Below are 21232 nucleotides of genomic sequence, written 5' to 3'. Positions count from 1 at the left end.
CTATAGTCACGGTTTTGGGGGTGGCCTAAAATGATTAAATTTTAAAAATAATATATATTATTTTATATTTTTTTATAAAATTAGTATATAATTTTTATTAATAATTAAATTAAAAAAATTAATTGTTAAATATAAATAAAAATAGTTAAAATTTAAAAATAAAAATAAATATAAAAAGTAAAAATCCTAATTCTAACCCTCACTTTCACTTTTTATTATGTTATTTGTCGCCATCGTCTACTCTTATTGTCTTTACAACTCCACCATCTCATTATAAAAATAGAACCCACTATAACTCAACACTCATCATTAAACCTTAAAAACCCCGTTTGTTAGAAAATAAATAACAGATTATTTGTAATTTATTATAATTATTCATACTTTTATTTTCAAAAAATTATTTATCAAAAAATAATTAAATCAAAATTATAAAATTTTAAATTTAAAATTAATCACAACTTATATAATTTTCATAAATATTTAGATATTTTTATTTAAATTTAAAATTTTAATAACTTAATTATTTCTAATTTTATTAAAAATATCTACTCTATACCTTAATTTTATTAAAATTTCCAAATAAAAACCTAATGTACCTACTCTTCAAACTCTAACCCTAAGCCAACCCTTTTTCCCCTAATTTACGCACACACTCAGCCCTCACCATGTACACAGACAGAAAGAAAAGGGTGGAGCTCGAAGAGAGGGGGGAGAAGGACAAGGAAGGAGAGGGGGAAAAGGAGAGACGGCGCCGGTGGGTGTCACCGCCACCGTCGCCGCCGTCGTATCGCCGTCGGGAGAGTCATAACGCAAGGAGAGAGAGAGAGCGCTGCAGCCACTGGAAAGGAGCCCTCCAGCCCTCGTCACTATCAGCTCCATCGCTGTCGTCACCATTGGATCTGCGTGAAACGGTCGTCCTCGTCGTCACAATCGATGCTTCTCCTCGTCGTTTGTGGGTTGTCACCTCTCCTGCTTCTGCTGTCACGCCATCGTCTGCCCTTCTGGACTTTGCTGCTTTTGAATCACGCCCTGTCACTGGTTCTCTGCCTCCTTGTTGTGGCCCAACCTCTAATTAGGTAACTCAAGTGTCTCTTGTTATGTGATTTTAGTTGATTTGGTTTCTATTTTGATTTGAATATTGATTTGGTATAATGCTACCTGTTTTGGTCCCTAGTTCTCTGGCTGGAAGTGTATTTTCTATTTCGGTCACTGATTCTCTGGCTGGAAATTCATTTTCTGTTTTGATTACTGCTCTGTTTTGGTCATTGATTCAAATAGGAAAATATTGATTCTGTTTTGGCTGAAGCTATTCAATACAAATAAAATTAATTTTATTGTTAATTTTTAGATGTCATAGACTAAAATCTCTAAGATTGATTCTTTGCTTATTGCTCATACTTGCATCTCTATTTCATACAAGAATCACATTAAATAAGAATGTTGTACTACATGGATAACTCTTATGTAGATCTAATTAAATATAAATGTTTCAATGTGACAGTAAGTTTGAACAATGTTAACTGTTTCTAAACCTCTAAATTTGACGATGGTTTAGTTTGATCATTCAAGTCTGTAAAAGTTCCAAGTCTTAAAATTTGCAATTAGCTAAGTTTTTTCAATTGTTTGTGATTGGGTGTCACTGATATTGGGTTGGCCAGGATCGCTGTTGGTTGCAGCAGATTAGAGCGCCTCAGCTTGAAGTGGTGCTTTGAGATTTCTGATCTTGGCGTTGACCTTCTTTGCAAGAAGTGCTTCTATTTGAAAGTTTTCGATGTCTCGTATCTCAAGGTTAGTTAGTTAGTTAGTTATGGAAAGGTGTTTGGCCATGACATTATTGGTAGTACTTATTTGAGAGCCACTAATTGGATATGCTGATTAGATGATCCATTTTGGTTTTGACTTTTCAGTTTTCACACTTAGTCCTTTGTCTTTGTTCAAAACAGTTATCTCAGTTCCACATTACAGTACCATGTGCAGATTGGTGAATGAAAGGGACAGAGAGATTGAGAAACAAAGCTGGACACTGTGAGTTTTTGGCCTCTAATATCAGTTCAAACAACATAAAAAGTATAACTAGATCATTGTCAAGTTTTACATTCATGCCTTGAGTTTTCAAGACTCAACAAAAACAAAGGGTATATAGTAATAAATTCTTTGTCATATTCATGCTGTTCAATTTTACTTACTTTTTACCGTAGAATGTTAGTTCATAGATTATATGAAATTAATTGCAAAACCTTTTTCTCTAATCCATGTGTCAATATGAATTTTATTTTTCAATTATGTGGTTTCAAATACAGGTGTAGAGAAAACATACATAGTTGTCTTTGGAATAGGACTATTAGCTTAGCTATTTTTTTCCTCGATTTTGTACAAAATGATCGGTTTCCAAGTAAGTTAAATGGCTTAAAATGATTTTCTAATAGAGATCTGAATTTGGTATTGTGATAGAAAAATTTGGTTGTTGTGATAAAGAAGTTTGGTTGTTGCTTTGGCTTTGGATAAGGGAAGCATTTGGAAGCTGGGAAGAGTTACTATGGAAGGTTGCTGAATTACAAGAAGGATGGGATGCCCTTCTGGAACCTACTTACAATTTCACCCATCAAGGACGAAGACGGCAAAGTCATCGAATTCATCGGGTAAAGTTAGTGTCCTTTTTTACCTCTGTTGAGTTTTGTCTTTCAAGTTAGTTTTTTACTTTTTTTATTCATTTTATTGTTGACTTCTTTGTCATTCTTTTAATTAGAGGGTTGGTTGGGGACCAAACTGTGGCTGCATGGATTTTGATAATAATTTGATAATGACCATACTATGTATCATTTTCTTCCCATTTAGAAACTGCCAAGTGCCACGAGGGCTATGTTTACTTGTTTAGCTGTTTTTGTTAAATTATAGATTCCTTTTGACATTTATAACATTTATTGATTCCTTTTGTAATTAAATGTGGAATGTTTGAAAATTTCGATAAATAAAAATAAGAACTGACTTCGCATATATAGGGCCTAACTAAACATTTAAGTAAAAATCCAGGGGGGATCATTATTAATTATAAAACAAAGCCATTGCTTTTTTAAGATTTTTAAAATTGGTTGTTGTGATTTTTTAAAATTGGCTTTGGTTTTCATATTTAAATTCTTATTCATTACTTCCTCTTCAAGCAGTTTTGACTTCATTTTTTTTTATTTTAGGTGATGTATTTAACCTTGATGGATCACAGAGTTGTTGAATGTTCAATTGGACTTTGTTGTTTATATAAAGAGGGACATGTATGTATAAGTTTTGGCTAAGATTTTCTTTTTATGTGGCTCATCAAAACCCTAGCAAATACTCCCTGTTTAGTGGTTGAAATTTTAAAGTTAATTGACTTATTAAACTTTGCTGCATATGTATTGCATTATCAAAAGCATTTTTGCTCTATTTTAACATGTTTATTTCTTTTGCTAGCAGGAAGACATGATGTGAAGAAAATATGTTCCATACAAATATGACATGGAATGGGTCTTACACTTTAGTTATCTAAATGTAATTTTTTGATGTGTTCTGTACTTTTTGAAAAGAGACTTTACTCGGTATTACATGTAATTGGATATATTACACTCTATTTTGATTTCTGTTGTTTAGACTAAAATTAAACATATCTATTTTATAATGAAACTTTTATGATTTACATTTCTTGTTCTTAGATTTATTTTGTGATTATCATTATTTGAGATGTGATTATGCTTTAAAAAAAATTAAAGCTCATAAAACAAAACAGGCTATTGTCACCATTTTAAAATAAAGTGACCATAGATAACCTATGGTCACGGCCAAAACCGTGACCATAGATAAGGCTATGGTCACGGTTTTAAGGAGGGGTGACCATAGGCTCTATGGTCACAGCCAAAACCGTGACCATAGATAAGGCTATGGTCACGGTTTTGAAGAGGGGTGACCATAGAGGCTATGGTCACGGCCAAAACCGTGACCATAGATAAGGTTATGGTCACGGTTTTAAGGAAGGGTGACCATAGAGGCTATGGTCACGGCCAAAACCGTGACCATAGATATGGCTATGGTCACTGTTTTAAGGAGGGGTGACCATAGGCTCTATAGTCACGGCCAAAACCGTGACCATAGATAAAGCTATGGTCACGGTTTTGAGGAGGGGTGACCATAGAAGCTATGGTCACGGTTTTAAGGAAGGGTGACCATAGAGGCTATGGTCACGGCCAAAACCGTGACCATAGATATGGCTATGGTCACGGTTTTTATGCGTGACCATAGATTGCCCTATGGTCACGGTTAAAAACCGTGGCCTAAAGTGTCAAAATTTGAAAATTGTAACCGTGACCATAGAAACCATGACCATAGGTAAAAAAACCGTGACCATAGACCTATGGCCACGGTAAAAAACCGTGACCATAGGTCCAAAACCGTGACCATAGATCTATGGTCACCCTTTTCACTAGCTATGGTCACGGTTTTTTACCGTGACCATAGGCCCTTTTTTTTGTAGTGATATATGCTGATATTTGGGGCCCTATTCATGTCACATCCATCAATGGCAATAGGTACTTTTTAACTCTAGTTGATGACAACAATAGATTTACTTGGGTATTTTCTATGAAACTAAAATATGAATCTGCTTTGCTTAGTTTGCAAAAACTCCATTTGGAAGCAAGATTAAGTGTATTAGATCAGACAATGACATGGAGTTTTAACAATCACAATTTTATAGCTCACAAGAAATTTTACACCAAAAATCACGTATTGAAACTTTCCAACAAAATGGTATTGTAAAAAAGAAACACCAACATCTCTTACAAGTGACTAGAGCTATATTATTCTACTCTTCAATACCAAACTATTATTGGGATTTAGCTGTCCTATATGCCATTGATATCATTAATTGCCTTCCAACTGAATTGCTTAAGAATAAATCCCCTTTTGATATTTTGAACAACACACAACTTGATTTTTCGAAATTTAAAGCTTTTGGAAGTCTAGCATACATTTTCACACTGACAAATCACAGAAGAAAATTAGACCCAAGGGCTAAAAAATGTGTGTTTTTGGGGTTTAAATCAGGAATCAAAGGGTTCTTAGTTTTAAATATTAGTACTAATGAAATCATATTATCAAGGGATGAAATTTTTTATGAACACATTTTACCTTTTAAAAATTTTCAATCATCGACTAATAATCAAACTTTATCACAAGACTTAATAATTAATTCACCAACTGCCTGTGATACACATTTTCATCATTTTTCATCGAATACTCATAATCAACATTTTCACAATTTTGACATCTTGTTTGATTACCATAATGAAGCACAGTATACTTACTTAGGTTCAACACTCCCGATCATAACTTCTCATGACAATCACACTCATGACTTACATATCACTCACAATTCCCATGATGCACCCACTAATGACACACAGCATCACAACATTAGAAGAACTAGTAGAGCAAGAAAGAAACCCTCATACTTGAATGACTTTCATTACTTTCAAACCTTTATTGACTCAGCTACCGAACCAACCTGAAGGTATCCTATCTCTAACTATGTTTCTTATGACAATATCTCACATATATATCATGCATTGTCTGTGGCCATCTCTGCTTCACCCGAACAAGACATTATGAGGAGGCCGTTTCTCAATCTTGTTGGCAGAAAGCTATATTAGCCGAGTTAGAAGCTCTTAAAGCAAATCATACTTGGATTATCTTTACCTCAAGACAAAAAGGTTATAGGGTGTAGATGGGTTTTTAAACTCAAATTAAAGGCTGATGGTTCAATTGAAAGGTACAAGGCTAGATTAGTAGAGAAAGGATATACACAGCGAGAAGGTTACGATTTTTTTTATACTTATAGTCTGGTAGCAAAAATGATAACATTGAGGATATTATTGGCCTTAGCAACTTCCAAGAAGTAGCATGTACACCAGCTAGACGTCAACACAACCTTCCTCCATGGTGACTTAGAAGAGGAAGTTTACATGCAAATGTCACAAGGTTTGGGTGTTCATAGAAGTGGTTTAGTGTGCAAACTCCAAAAATCACTTTATGGATTAAAACAGGACAGTAGACAATGGAATGTCAAGTTGACCTCCATGTTGTTGAGCCTTGATTATTTACAATTTAAACATGATTACTCACTCTTCACAAAGAGGAATAATGATAAGTTCATTGCCATATTAACTTATGTTGATGATTTAGTACTCACAGAAAATGATCTTGAAAAGATTACATACACCAAGTCTAAACTCCATGAAGCCTTTAAAATTAAAGACATTGGGGAGCTAAAATTCTTCTTAGGACTCAAAATTGCAAGGAAGAGCAAAGGCATGATAGTACATCAAAGAAAATGCATTCTAAATCTCTTAGATGAGTATGGTATGACTGATTGCAAACCAGTGTCACACCAATGGATTATTGCATTAAGTTAGCAAAGGACTCAGCACCACCTTTTGACAATATTTCATCATATAGAAGACTAATTGGTAGACTTGTTTACTTGACAACTACAAGTCTACAAGACCCGATATCTTCTATGTAGTTGAAAAGCTCTGCCAATGTCTTGACTGTACCACCATTGCGCACTATCAAGTTGGTCTCAGCGTGCTCAAGTTTCTTAAACAATCTCCTGCATCAGGACTTTTCTTCCCAACCACTTATGATTTGGCTCTCTCAGGCTATTCAGATCCAGACTGGGCATCGTGCATAGACACATAACATTCTATTTCAGGGTACTGTTTCTGTTTAGGCACTTTATTAATTTCGTGAAAGAGCAAAAAATAACCAATAGTAGCAAAATCCTCCTCTGAAGCTGAGTATTGAGCTTTAGCACTAGCTACATATGAAGCATAGTGAATCTCTTATTTTCTCTCTGATCTTGGCATTCAACTCTTTAACTCAATTCCTCTATATTGTGATAGTCAATCTGCTCATTATATTGTAGCTAATCGGGTGTTCCACAAGCAAACTAAACATATTGAGGTTGATTGTCATGTTGTAAGGAAAAAATTAACTTCAGGCCTAATCAAGTTATTACCTATCTCGACAAAAGATCAAAGTGCTGACATCCTTACCGAAGCTCTTGCACCTGGACCCTTTCGAATATGCTTCACCAAACTTGGCCTCGTAGACATCTTCAGTCCCAGCTCAAGGGAGAATGTTAATTCCTAAGAATGATCTTTACTGCAATTTTGTATTTTTTATTGTACTTAATTTTAGTTGTACCAACTTCACAAATCAGGACTTGTTTAGTAAGCTGTCATTTTATCTTAAAATGTAGCTTAAGGGAGAATGTTACTGATATATGGATGCTACTGATATAAACATATAAATATAGTAGAGTAGAAAGTTAGTTAGATATTTTTTTCTAATAAATAAACACTCATATTTAGTTAATTTCTAGAAGCTTCGTTTAGTTAGACTTAACCATTTACACATGTGTATATAAGAAAAATTCGCTGTGCTGTTAGAGTTTGAGAATTCTAGCTCCATCTCAGATCAATACATGAACATCATTCTCCCCTTCAATTTGTGTTTTCACCTTCTCTTTAACTCCCTTCTCTGATCACATTTTCATCGCTTCTTTTTCTTTTAAAATTATGTTAGCTTTGTCTTGATATTATAAATTATGGTAGAAAAGATTTATAGAATTAAATTACTTTTATAAAAATGTCATAGGGGACAAAAATTTTTTATCGGCTAAGAAGACCAAGATTTTTGTAGATAAAAAAAATTAAATAATAAACTTTTTAGTTATTATTTTCATGTGAAAGAGTTTATTTTTTACTAAAAATTAATTTTAACATTCATTATCTAAAATTGAAAGAATTTAATGTTTATATTTTTATATTTAATTAGGTGTTAAATCTATTGCACAAATAAAATAAATAATTTTCATGCTTATTATTTAAAAAAAAATTCTCTCTATATATAAAAATATACTTAGATAGTAATGGTATAAAAAAATTATATTGATGGTTATAAAGTTAACTCAATTTTTTTTGAAATAATTGAATCTTGATTCTAATTATTAATCACAACATTAATATTCTCTCCAAATTATATATAATAAATATTTAAAAAAAGAGAAATGAAAATATAGATTAAAAAGATAAATAGTAAAAATATGAATCTAAACAAAAAACTAAATAATAATAATAATAATAATAATAATAATAATAATAATAATAATAATAATAATATATTTATGTGAATAATATTATAGGATATTTTTTAATTATATTTAACTATAAATTTAATATGTTCTTTATAATTTTTAAATTTATTTAAATTATATTATTTTATTAATTTTATTTTTAGTAGAACAAAAATATTGAGAAAGATAGAGAATAAGAGAGAAAAGAGAGAAAAAGATAAAGAAGAAGAAAGAGAAATAGAGGTTGTTAATCTTAGTGAAAAAGATCTTATTTTAATTGTAATGAAAGAGTATCTCATGGTAGGTATATTTGAATTTGTCAAGTTAGTAATATAAAGGGATAAGTACTTTTTTCATCCCTAAGGTATGAGGTCAAAATCAAAATCGTCCCCAACCTTTTTTTTCTTATTAAAATCATCCTCAACTTTACAAAACGTTATAAAATCGTCATTTTCTACTTCAATTTTATTTTTTTACTAAATTACCCTTATTAAATAATAAAAAAAATTAAAAAATTAAAACAAAACCTAACCCCCCACCCCCTCACCACACTCCCGTAGCCCCCCATCCCTCACCCCACTCCTTCACCCCCTCACCGTAACTCCCACCCCTTCACCCCACTTCCTCACACCCTCACCCCTCACTGTAACCCCCCATCCCTTATGCCGTCGTTTGGGCTGCCTCAGAGGTGCACCTGCCACCGCCTCCTATGTCCAACCCGCAGCCACTAGCCGTCGCAAGCTTGCACAGAGGCACCGCCGCTGCTGTCCAGCTCCCGACCCTCCGCTGTTCGCTGCCACTTTGTCCTCCGTCTTGATTCCAAGGGAAGATCGCAGCTCTGCTCCTCACATCGTCATCAGTGGTGGTTGTCCGCGGGTTCGGCGCCTCCCAAGGAAGAAACCGAGCCATGTTCCAACGTCGCCGCTGGAGTGAGGTCCCGTCGCCATCGAGCCCTGTTGTTGCTTCTGCTTTTCTGCATTCTCCTTCTACTTCTGCTTCTATTTTTATTTTTGTTGTTGTTTCACCATTGTTGATTCACCCTTCACAATTATTGTTGTTAATTTATTATTGGTGATACTGATTCTGATTATAATAAATTAGTAATTACTTCTGATTATAGTAATTTTATAATGATGATTTGGCTATGGTGACAGTGGTGATGGTGGTGAAAAAAGGGAGAGTGAGGAGGTGCGAAGGGAAAGAAGTGATGGCTATGTTGCTGTTAATTTAATTTCTTACTTCTACCTTTTGTTATGCTCTGTCTGCATGGTAGAATGAAGAAGAGTGAGAAGTTAGAAGGGGATTGGGGACGAGTGAGAAGAGGAAGGAGAGAAGGGAAGAATGAGAAGCTGGAAGGGGATTGGGAAAGAGTGAGAAGAGGAAGGGAGGAGGGGTGGGTGTCCTCCGGCGGTGGTAATTGCCGCGGCGAAGGTGAGAAGAAGAGGGTGATGGTGAAGAGTAGAAGGAAGGAAATTGGGGGAGGGTGGGGGGAGAGACCGAAGAGATGCTGAGGAGTGCGTGGGGTGGAGTTTTACTTTTTTTAATATTATTTTTATTAATAATGAAGGGTAATTTGGTCAAAAAATATAATTGAAATAGAAAATGACGATTTTATAACGCTTTGTAATGTTAGGGATGATTTTAATAAGAAAAAAAGGTCGGAGATGATTTTGATTTTGACCTCAAACCTTAGGGTCAAAAAAAAGTACTTATCCCTAATATAAACTATAAATTATAAGTTATATATATATTGGAAAAGGTAGAGAAAAATAGAGAAAGGAGAGAGGTAAATAAGAAGATGGATGAAGATAAAATTTATTAATTTTAGAAAACAATATTTTATCTCAATTTTAATGAGAGAGTGTCATGTAACATATTTTAGTTGTTAATATAATTATATTTTAATTTTAATTTTAATTACAATTAGAGAATATCATATTGTATATTTTAATTATTAAATTTATAATAAATCATTGATAATAATATATAAAAGAGATAGAATAGATGAAAAATAAAAAAGAAAAAAGAAAGAACTTATTAATTTTAAAATAAATTTGATTTTAATTATAATAAAAATAATATATAATATATAATATATAATTTATTTTTTATTTTATTATAAAAAAACTTTTTTTATTAAACTTAAGTTGGAACAATAAACCAATAAAATAATAAATTAATAGTCAAACTAGTTCGATGACCAATCCGATTTTCAGAACCTGTGGAACAGATGATGATTAGTTTAGCTACATCTTCTCTCTTAAACTCTAGATTTTTTTTATTTTTTTACTCAAACTAATTAAGTACAAAATACTTTATCTGTAATAATTCTATTGATAAAATCAAATAAATCAAACTTGTTTCAATTAAATAAGAATGGAATTTTCATGTTTATTTTTAAATATAATTAAAAATGATGAACATGATATTTCATAATATTAATGAAGTATAGTTATGAAAAGTGGTAATACCTTTCACCAATGAAGACGAGAGAGTGCTTCAACTGTAATGTGGTGATACTTTTCACCGATGAAAATGAGAGGAGGCTTAGGCTGGACGGTTTCTGTTTATTTGAAATTTACTAATGCAGTGTGAATGTTACGTAAAAAAATAACAAATCATATTTAATTTTGTGGAGTTACGTAAAAAAAGTAAAGTCCTAATAACTAATTATAAAGTGAGAGAGAAGTTAGAGAAATTTTTTATTTTAATGTTTAAATTAAATTTATTTATAAATATGTATCTAAAAAATAAGGATATGTTTTAATAAAAAAATAATTAAATATTTTTAAAGATTGATTAAAGGCTGATTAGTATTGTACAAGTAGCTTTTTCTATATCTATATGATATATGAACTTTTTCAACTGTACGGGGGGAATTCATCGGCCCTGCTTTGATTCCTTCTTTGATTAATTACGTTTTTGGGTACTTGCAAGTTCAATTCCTGTTTTATTATATTAATTCTATTTTATTATATCAATTTATTCTTGATCTTAGTTCAAAATTTTATATGATAAGAAGTAGATGTCCAAAACAAAATACTGAAAAAAAAAGGGTGAACTTGTTATTTAGATTATTTTTTTATTAGTTTAATATTAATAGTAATTAATTATACTAAGAGTACATAAAGAATACATAATATTTTGGTAATCAGATTTATATTTTTGTTACTGGTGGTTTTGATTTTTTTCTTTTGTTCTACAGCTGCTTATTTGACACTACTTTATTTGTGTAGTTACTACTTTATTGTAATCCATACATTATAATTTAGTACGGATTCTTCTCATGATTTTTTTTCAAGTGGCGCGAAACCAGAGAACAAACCGAAATAATGACCGTAAGAATTAAAATAAAGTTTGATTAAGTTTAAAATAGAACAATCATATAACTAGTTGTCTATTTTTATTTTATGTTGTTCTCAGTTTCTTGCATTACATGCAACATGCATTAGTTGCTGCATGCGAAGTAAAGATCAATTTGCGCACATGAAATTTTTAGTGTACAGTTTGATTTACAACTGTGCTCGATTGTTATCCATACCATTCATAGGGATCCTTAAGAAGGACTTCATTTCAAATATGGGTTCAAGGTTTAACACGAATACGAAGTCTATACAATATTTGAGGAGAAAGACGAAAGGGAGGTATATGATAATAATATTAATCATTCTCTTTACTAAAAATATATGGGTTTTTGATTTAGTTGCTTTTAATTTTGTTACCTAAATTATTTTTTATTAGTTTTATATTAATGGTAATTAATTATAATATGAGTACATAAAGAGTACATAATGTTAATCACAAAATATTTTTAATGAATGAAATAGAAAATTAAATAAAAATATTGTGTTAACTTTATGAATTTTTACTATAATTAATTACCATTAACATTAAACTAATAAAAAAAGTTAATTTTTCTCGTTTTAAAAATTTTAAATGAATGAAAATAAAAAATAAAAAAAATATATTACAATTAACCTTATGTATTCTTATATACTCTTACTGTTATAATATTGTAATGAATTTTTTTTGTAATTATTATTATTTTTTTAACTGTTATTACTTTTGTGATGTGGAGTTATTTTATAATTTATTAATTATGATTTAAATTTGAAGTATTAGAGTAACTATTTAAAGAGTTGCACTTTTGATTGGTGTTAAATTTACAGTTTATTAAGATAATTTCTATTATTCTTTGTTGAATTTTTTGGTTCATATTATTGGATACGATTTTTTGTTTTGTCACTATCTAATTAATCACAACAACTTCACATTTATGAATTATTTATTATGTTTTATCTTCCTTTTATTTTGACTGCTGCATTTGGATTAAAGGAATATAAAGGTTTACTAAGAAAATTTGTGACATGACATGATTGAGTATACTCTTCTTATTGTCTGAAGAATGAAAGGGTCAGCAACAAATCAGGAATACTACAAATTTAAGTTGGAAAAAAATTATTCAATTTTCTCTTTAGAATGCACTTTAAAAAAAATCGTATTCGTAGATAGTATTGTATAAATAAATAGTATAAAATATAATACTATCAACAAATTGTGAATGATATGTATATATATTTTAGCATTATATTTTATAAAAAGTGAATAATATGTATATATATTTTATAAACAAATCGTATTCGTGTATTATATTTTATAAAATATATTCACTTTTTTATAATACTATCAAATTTTTAGTATTATATTTTAAATTTGATAGTATTATATTTTATATTATTTATTCATATTAAAAATAATTTTTAAATTTTATTTTATTTTATTTTATTTTTGTATATACTCTTCTTCAAAATAACTTTTTTTTAACTATACATAATTGTCAAACTAAATATTAAACATTATTAAATATTTGTAAATTAAAAAAGAAAACATAAATATCATTTATTAATCATAACATATTTTTTTATGATTATATGATATTTTCTTAAATAAATATTTGAAGTATATACTAAATATAAATTATAAAGTAATTAATAAATTATTAAAATATAAAAATAAAAATTAAATTTAATACAAAAATAAAATAAAAAATACTTATTGTAAAACGAATGAATATAATTTATATAATTATTTAATTATTACCGGATCCATTTGTTTAAGATTCCACCAATAATTCAACCATTAAATTAATAAGCTAGTGATTCAATACTCTAACTGAGTCCATTACTAATTCGGTTGTGGAAACATTGGTGAATAGTACCTAGACAGTTGTGTCAACATTTAACTAAGACTCTTAAAATACAATAATAGAAGGGGAATAAAAAGAATGTCGAGGTGTTGTCAAGAGAAAAAGAAGTTGCCAGAAAAAAAGCAAAGTGAGAAAAAGGAGGAAGTTCTAAGAGAAAACTAAATAAATAAGTGGGTGCAAGTATAAGTGTTCAATTAGGCCGTGATTTTTTGTTGAGACATGAATACTAATTATTAGTTATAGATCCAGTGGTATATAAATATACATAAAATATATATATTTAATATTTCTTTTTTAAATTAAAATATAAAGATATAATGTATAAGACACAAAATTTAATCTTTTTATCTCTAATTATTTATATTTGGTTCATACATATGTGTCTTGTATATATATATATTTTTTACCAAAGATAAAAAAACTCGAATTTACGACTTCTTAGATGAGGATTGAGAGATTATGTTATTTGAATTATAACTCATTGACATGTGTCTTGTATATTATTATCAAACACATTACAAAATTTGTATATCTTTATGTTTATGTATTTTTGTGTAGTGGTGTATGTGTCTATGTGTCTCAAATAAGAATTTAATTTTAATATATTTAATTATATAATGTCACAATAAAAATAATTCTCTTTTACATTAAATACATAAATAATCATTTAAAAAAATAAATATAATTGAACAAAGGAATAAAATGTAAAATGTTTTATACTGATGTATCAAAACTAATCTAATTAAATAAAGTGATGACTCATGATTTCATTCTTATTCTTATCTATACAAAAACCTAACGCAAACCATCATTTTCCCATGGGGGTCCTACCAAACATGATCTTTCAAATTCAAAATGCACAAGTTAAACGTTAAAGTAACTTTGATCCAGATTGATGCAAAAGCACCCAAACATATGAAACATTAACATTGTGTCTTCAAACTTGCTATTCTAAGTGGCAACAATACAAACAACTACCAACTTGACCACAAACAACATTAAGTCCAAAATTTGTTAGCTGAACAAGTGAAAAATAAAGGGAAGATTCAATTTAATTCAACTCATGCTATTTATCATAAGTAAATACATAATTCAGGTCATTGATTACAAATCAGTTCAAAGAGAGCCACAAAGACCACATCTTAGGACTTAACTTACAATATGATTTTAACTTACAATCTGATTAATATAAGTACACTAAGAACACTATCATGTATACCTAACAATAACATTGTTGCATTGCATTAACATGCCACATGATGATAAATATATAATCTTTTCTGAAAACTTATCAGTTTTTGGATAAGGATGCTTCAAGCTTTTCCTTCAATTGTATTGCAGCAGCCTCGCTGCCCTGCGCTCTTATGGAGAATGTATGAATCATCTTTCCCTCCGATGTTGAAACACCTGACTCTGGAGCCATGATTTGATGCTCCTGGAATGTCTTAATGACTCTGGAAACCGGGTGGAGATCCAAGGGGCAACTTACTCGCACGACTGCTGTGTCATCCTCTCTGGCTTGGAAATCTATATCCGAAAAAGGAAACATTGGTTCATTGTTGTTATTCATGTTCTTCTCTGTTTCCAACACCTTGATCTTCATCTGCAGATCAGTGATATACGTAATCGCATCGCCAAGTAGAGATGCCTTGTCCATTTTAGATATATTCGGAACAACAGCTCTCAAGGCGTAGAACCTTTGGTTTAGCTTTTCCCTCCTTTGTCTCTCGGCTTCAACATGATTCAGGGGTTCCTCTCTTCCATTCGCAGGCTTTCTACCTCTTTTTCGGGGCTTCCGCTCATCCAAATGAGTCGAGGAGGAGTCTTCATTTCCAAGATCTAGCGAAGAAACCCTTGTTTGAGCGTTGTAATTCCCACCAATCATTTGAGGGAACAATTTTGCTTCGCTATTTTCACCCATGCTCCCATTGGAAGGATTCCCATATCCATGGTTTGCTGCTAGAGCTTGAACTTCATAAGAGTCTGAAGTGAAACCAGAATCATCTTCCAACTTCGGTGAGAAACTAATGGTTATTGACTGAGATTTCGCATCCCCACCACCAACGCTTAATTCACGGCCAAAAATCTTCGGAAATGCCTTCGCCTGTCCAGAACTAGATTCACCAAATGCTGTCCTGACCAAATCCAAAACACCCTGGTCTTCTGGCACTGTTTCCATGGAACCAAGCTCAACAACTCCGGCTTTAAGAGGCACAAAAACAACCGTTTGAAGACCAGCTGATCTCCCAAGAAATGACCTTGATTCTAGTTGGTTTGAACAGCTAGCAGAATCAGAAACCCAAATTGATTTGCCAGACTTGAAAGAACAACCAGGGCCACAAGGCGAATCAAAACCAAATATATAATACATTGAGGCCAAGTAAAACATATGCAAATCCGAAACCCTATCTAATCTTGCATAATTCGCCTCTTTCGACACAGAGCAAGCAAAGTATGCATCAAGCTTCTGCAGCACCTTCTTTCTCAGCTCCTCTTCATCACCCTTACCAACTCCACTCCAATCCCCTTCAGATCCCCCCTCGCCAGCTCCGCCCCCTTTGGGATCGCAGCATTGGCCGTCGCCCCAAATCAAGGCGGAGCCACCAGATTTCAGTCCAGCAACCTGCCAAAACACAGCATAATTCCACTTGGAACCCTCTAAAACCTGGCACAGCCGCCGCCGGAGGCCAGCATCAGTTCCGGCCAAAGCCGAAGCAGAAGCAACCACGCTGGAGAAGAAATTATTTGAAACCGCAGAAACAAAGTATGCAACAGCTTCTGCACCCAACACAGATTCCAACACACCCTTGTCTTCATCACTCACACAAAACTTCTCGCTCATGATCTTTTCTAACAGTAACAGCTCCTATACCTAAAAATCGAAACTTTACTTTTCCCCTCAAAAAGAAATGCTTTGAAAATATCTCAATTAAGCTTGAATTTCACCCAACTAACCAAAAGCCGTTAAAATTCATAAACATAAAACAACCATATGGAAAAACCCTAGAAATAATCCAAGTGAAACCCACGATTAGTGAATCACTTGTGATGGGTATTCCTAAATTATTAGAAAGAATCTAACTTCGTGTTGAGGTCAAAGATTTAGTGGGTTAACAATCCGAAAAGAAAGTGCTTGAATTAAGGTAGTGGAACACAATAAAGATTCAGCAGAAAATGAAGGTACGTAGTTTGAATAATTACCTGAAGGGTTTTTGGGATTTGGTGGGGTAGTAGAAGCTTGAACATAGAGGAAAAGAGATTTATAAGATTCGAAAAAACCTCAGATCTGAGAACAACAAATGCAAACCGGAGAGAGAGAGAGAGAGAGAGAGAGATTCAAAGCTACACTAGGACTCTTTTTCTTCATCTCTTTTTTTTTTTTGGTGACTTATCTTTCTTTATTTAATTATGCTGTATAGCATATTAGCATTTAATTTTTTTATTTTTGATATTAAAATATAATTTTCCATTTCATAATAAATAATTTATTTTTAAGATTTTAAAATATTTGTTCTATTTATGATATATAGGTTGAATTAAATTCTCTTTCCATTTTTCACTTTTAAAATAATTAGTGTTATTATTAATTGAAGTTTTATTTTAAATAAGGGTAATTTTTCCATATATTTTTTTGTTACTTATTATCATATTTTTTTATTTTTCTTAATCTAATATTTTAAATAAGGGTAATTTTTTTCCATATATTTTTTGTTACTTATTATCATATTTTTTTATTTTTCTTAATCTAGAAAGTACTATAGGAATACCAGTTACTAAAATCTGAAGAAAGTTTCTAATGAGTGCTCTTATATCACTTGTAAATAAGATTTTCAAAATTTTCACTATTAAATATACATAAAAGAATTAGTTAAACAATATTTTATTCTTATATTATGAATAGGTGTGTTTAAATAGTTAAATACACTTATTCACACAAACTTTGAATTAAAGGAAAAAAGTTATATTAGGAAAACAGAAAATTTGAGTTAGCAAAATACATTATTTGTGATAAATAAAATAAAAAAATTGAATGATTTTATTTCTTATAGCTTTATAATAAGTATGGGATTTTTTATTTTAATTATTTAAATTTTTTATTTATTGAAATATATAACATATAAAATATTTACGTATAAAATATTTACGTTTTTACCATGTCAGTACATATTTCAAGTGCACAAATAGAAGAAAAATAAACATAAAAGATAAATAAATATAGTACACAAGATGTGTAACATCTTAACAAAATATCACACGACATATATTACATTTGCGTAGATATAGGATAAAGTCAAAATGAAATTCAATCCAGTGTATTTGAGATATATTACGATATGATTTTATTTAATTTTTTTATTTCATCTAATATTATTCAAGTATTTTAAAATTTTAAAATTATATTTCTCTAAAATTTAAAATAAAAATTTTGTAATTTAAAATTTTAAATGATTTAAATAAAATTAGATGAAATAGAAAAAAAAAATCAAACCAACACAATATGATCCAAAACATTATATTGATGTATGAAATCTTGAGTTGATTTTACAAATATCTTGAATTCATTTAAATTTTTAAAAGGGTTAACTTTTAAGTTAGAAATTTTAAATCGTTAGTTTTTTGTAAAATCGAACATATAAACATAATTAGCCATATAAATATAATATTACGAATATATTTATTTTTATTGGATTAAATTAAATTATTAATTTAAATTATGTTCATCTAAGTTTTAAATTAAAAATTTTATAATTTTAAAATTTTAAATTATTTAAATAAAATTGAATGAAATGAAAAAATAAAATTCAAACTAACACAATACGATCAAAAACATTATACCGATATATTAAATTTTGAGTTGATTTTGTACATATCTTTTGATGCATTTGAAAATTAAAATTATTAATTTTTTTAATTTAAAAACTTTAACTCATTAATTTTTTTTAAATCAAATATATAAACATAATTAATCACACGAGGATAATAATACAAATATATTTATTTGTATTAGATTGAATTAAATCATTAATTTAAATTATATTTATCTAAATTTTAAGTAAAACATTTTGTAATTTTAAAATTTGAATAATATTAGATGAAATAAAAAAAATCAAATCAAATCAGATGTAACATATTTCGAATATTTTGGTTTTATTTTGAATGTACAACACCCTAAATATGTACATCAAAATATATGTAATATATTTTGGGTGCATCTAAATATTTTTTGTTAAGTGTTACATATTTTAAATATATCGTATCTAATTTTTGTGCTTAGTCGTCCTTTATTCTATGTATTTAAGATGTATAACAATAATATAAAAATATAAATATACTTAGTAATATGTATATTAATTTATTTTATTTATCAATAAAAAAAAGCCTAATAAATATCCATAATAAAAAACTCATAAATATATAACTACTACTACTTTATGATATTAGCATTTATTATGGCACGGATATTCCATGTATTTGGACATCGAAAATAGTCAAACAGTGGGCCATAATGGCACTGCATTTCATCTGTGCCTAAAGTTTTCTGCTGGCTCTTTAAGAACACTTTGATTTGATGTGATAATGTTTGGGGTAGAAACGAAAAACACACCTTGTAAAGTTAGACTTCCTCTAGCCAACTTGGTCTTAGTTCGTTTAAGTAGTATAAAAACTAGTGCATTCACCCGTGGGATGCACGGGAATGGCACAAAAATAATAAAAAATATTAGATATATTATATATGTTAATTAAAATTGAAAGGCAAAAAATTAGTATTTAATTAATTTAAATAATAAAATATTATTAACTAATACATATATATATATATATAATTAATTTTTATAATACATAAATTATTTTTTATAATGATTTGATTTACATAATTTTATAATAATAAATAGATTATTAAAAATTAAAAAAAAATATTAAGATTTTATATTCTCTTTAAATGTATTTTAAATGTATTTTATATTATTCTCAGCTAATTTATTCTTGCTTTTAAACTCCAAGTATTTAGTTTCAAAATTTGTATAACCTGAATTCTATTATTAAATATAAAAAAAATTATAGTGATGTAAATTATTTTTTTATTTTTTAAATTTTTAACAATAGAATGATCAATTTATATATAAAAAATATACTTTTAAAAAATAAGTTTTTCAACTATTATTTAGAATTTAGTATTCAAATCAATTAAAAAAAGAAAAATTCAACGTCATCACTCTACTTTTAGAATTAGTTCAGCCCTGTGATAATCTCCTAGTGTTCATGCTCTTTATGCACGCCTCACCATGTTGTCTCTAAAATCGATAACATTAAGCGATGCATAAATATACTAAGTTTAATAAAAATCAGTTAATATTAAGCTATTGTTAGAATAACTAATTAAATATAAATTTTTTATTTTAAATTAAATCATAAGAATAAAATGATCTAATTTTACTTTTAAGAAAATTGTAAAAACATATAAATTAAGATTAAGATTATCGTTTAATTACAATAAATACATGATAGAAAAATTGTAAACTAAAGTGAATAAGTATCCAAAAATAATTTCTACAAAGAAGTAACAAACTTATAGAAGAATATAAATATCTAAAATTACATATTAAATAAAATTTAAAATTATACATAATCAACTAAATTTATCTACGAACAACATTTATATCTTTTGCCTTGAATGATTATTCTAAACTAATACCCTTAATCTTGATTTTGATTTTTACTCTTGAAAGAGCAACATAAAGTTGTCTTGTGTGTAAAAACATGCTTCGACAAATATAGACTCATATGTTTGACCCCTAAAGCTTGTTAATAGTCATCGTCTCATAGATAATAACACACATCAGAGAGGAAGAGCCATTTCCTACTATTAAGATCACCTAACATTGCAATGGCACTGTCACCAACTTCATATACCACATAATACCACAAAAGTCATATAAAATTATAAATATACATTAATAGAGCAGCAGTCAAAATAATAATGATAATAAAAAAAATACAATTATAGACATTCAAAAGAGCACAGAATATTATATATCACATAAGCAAGTTTTTTGAAAACTTCATAACTAAGTCATTTAAGAAATATGAATAGCTATTTTTTTAGAGAACAGGATGCACATTACACGCAATGCAAAATGGCTGATCTCTAAACTCTCATTATGTAGAATAATAGGTTCACATAAATAGAAGAGTCTAAGAAAGAATTATCTTAATTCTATAGGAACAGAGGCTTTCAAAATAAAAATTGAAAAAATGGTTTAAATGCATATATTTGCCAAACATTAATTTTTCAAGATAAGAGACAATTCACTATCTCAACAAAAATTAGCTGGAAAAGATATAGCTTGTGTAGTTAGAGCATGAATATACAATAATGAAAGCTAAAGCAGCAAAAGATAAAAAGCTTCATGTTTTTTTTTTTTTAAAAAAAATAAATATGCACTCCAAACCATAAATATTCAAACTTTGCACCAGTCAGATCCACCTCATCCAACTAAAACATAACAACTGAAAGAAGAATAGCAAACACTAATGTTGCAAAGCAATTGATACATACCATTAATATAAAAGGAAACCAATTGGAGAATAAAGTGTACAAAATCCACTATCAGGTGTCAGAAATTCACAATTATGATTTCAACCATAGAATAAATTGATAAATGACTAAGTGGATAAAAAAACTATATGGGAGAGAGAGCTTAATTTTTCTGAATCTAAAATCATTAGGAATTGTGGTGCAGAATTCTCTGTAATAAACAAAGAACTCAATTAAACAATGGCAACCCAATATTTTAAAGCAAAATTATATCCCTCAAAAAGAAAAAAACTTAAGTCATAATATATAGACAAATAAGTATCCAACT

At 29.4% G+C, this 21232-nt stretch overlaps 1 protein-coding gene across 1 annotated transcript; it reads right to left on the bottom strand.

Annotated features, from left to right (window-relative positions):
* Positions 1–14417: 14417 nt before the first annotated feature.
* On the bottom strand, positions 14418–16744 carry LOC130961156 (transcription factor MTB3). Its single transcript, XM_057886880.1, has 2 exons — positions 16569–16744; positions 14418–16239 (listed from the first exon to the last, which is right to left on the bottom strand). The coding sequence occupies exon 2, from the start codon at positions 16207–16209 to the stop codon at positions 14659–14661; it is 1551 nt and encodes a 516-aa protein (XP_057742863.1). The 5' UTR covers positions 16210–16239; positions 16569–16744; the 3' UTR covers positions 14418–14658.
* Positions 16745–21232: the final 4488 nt, after the last annotated feature.

Source organism: Arachis stenosperma, chromosome 2 (assembly GCF_014773155.1).
Source record: "Arachis stenosperma cultivar V10309 chromosome 2, arast.V10309.gnm1.PFL2, whole genome shotgun sequence".
Classification (NCBI taxonomy): Eukaryota; Viridiplantae; Streptophyta; class Magnoliopsida; order Fabales; family Fabaceae; genus Arachis; species Arachis stenosperma.
Note: the sequence above shows the minus strand (reverse complement) of the source record. Positions and strands in the feature narration are given on the sequence as shown.

Coding starts and splice junctions, on each gene's coding strand:
- LOC130961156 (XM_057886880.1), bottom strand. CDS start 16,209: ATGAGCGAGAAGTTTTGTGTGAGTGATGAAGACAAGGGTGTGTTGGAA.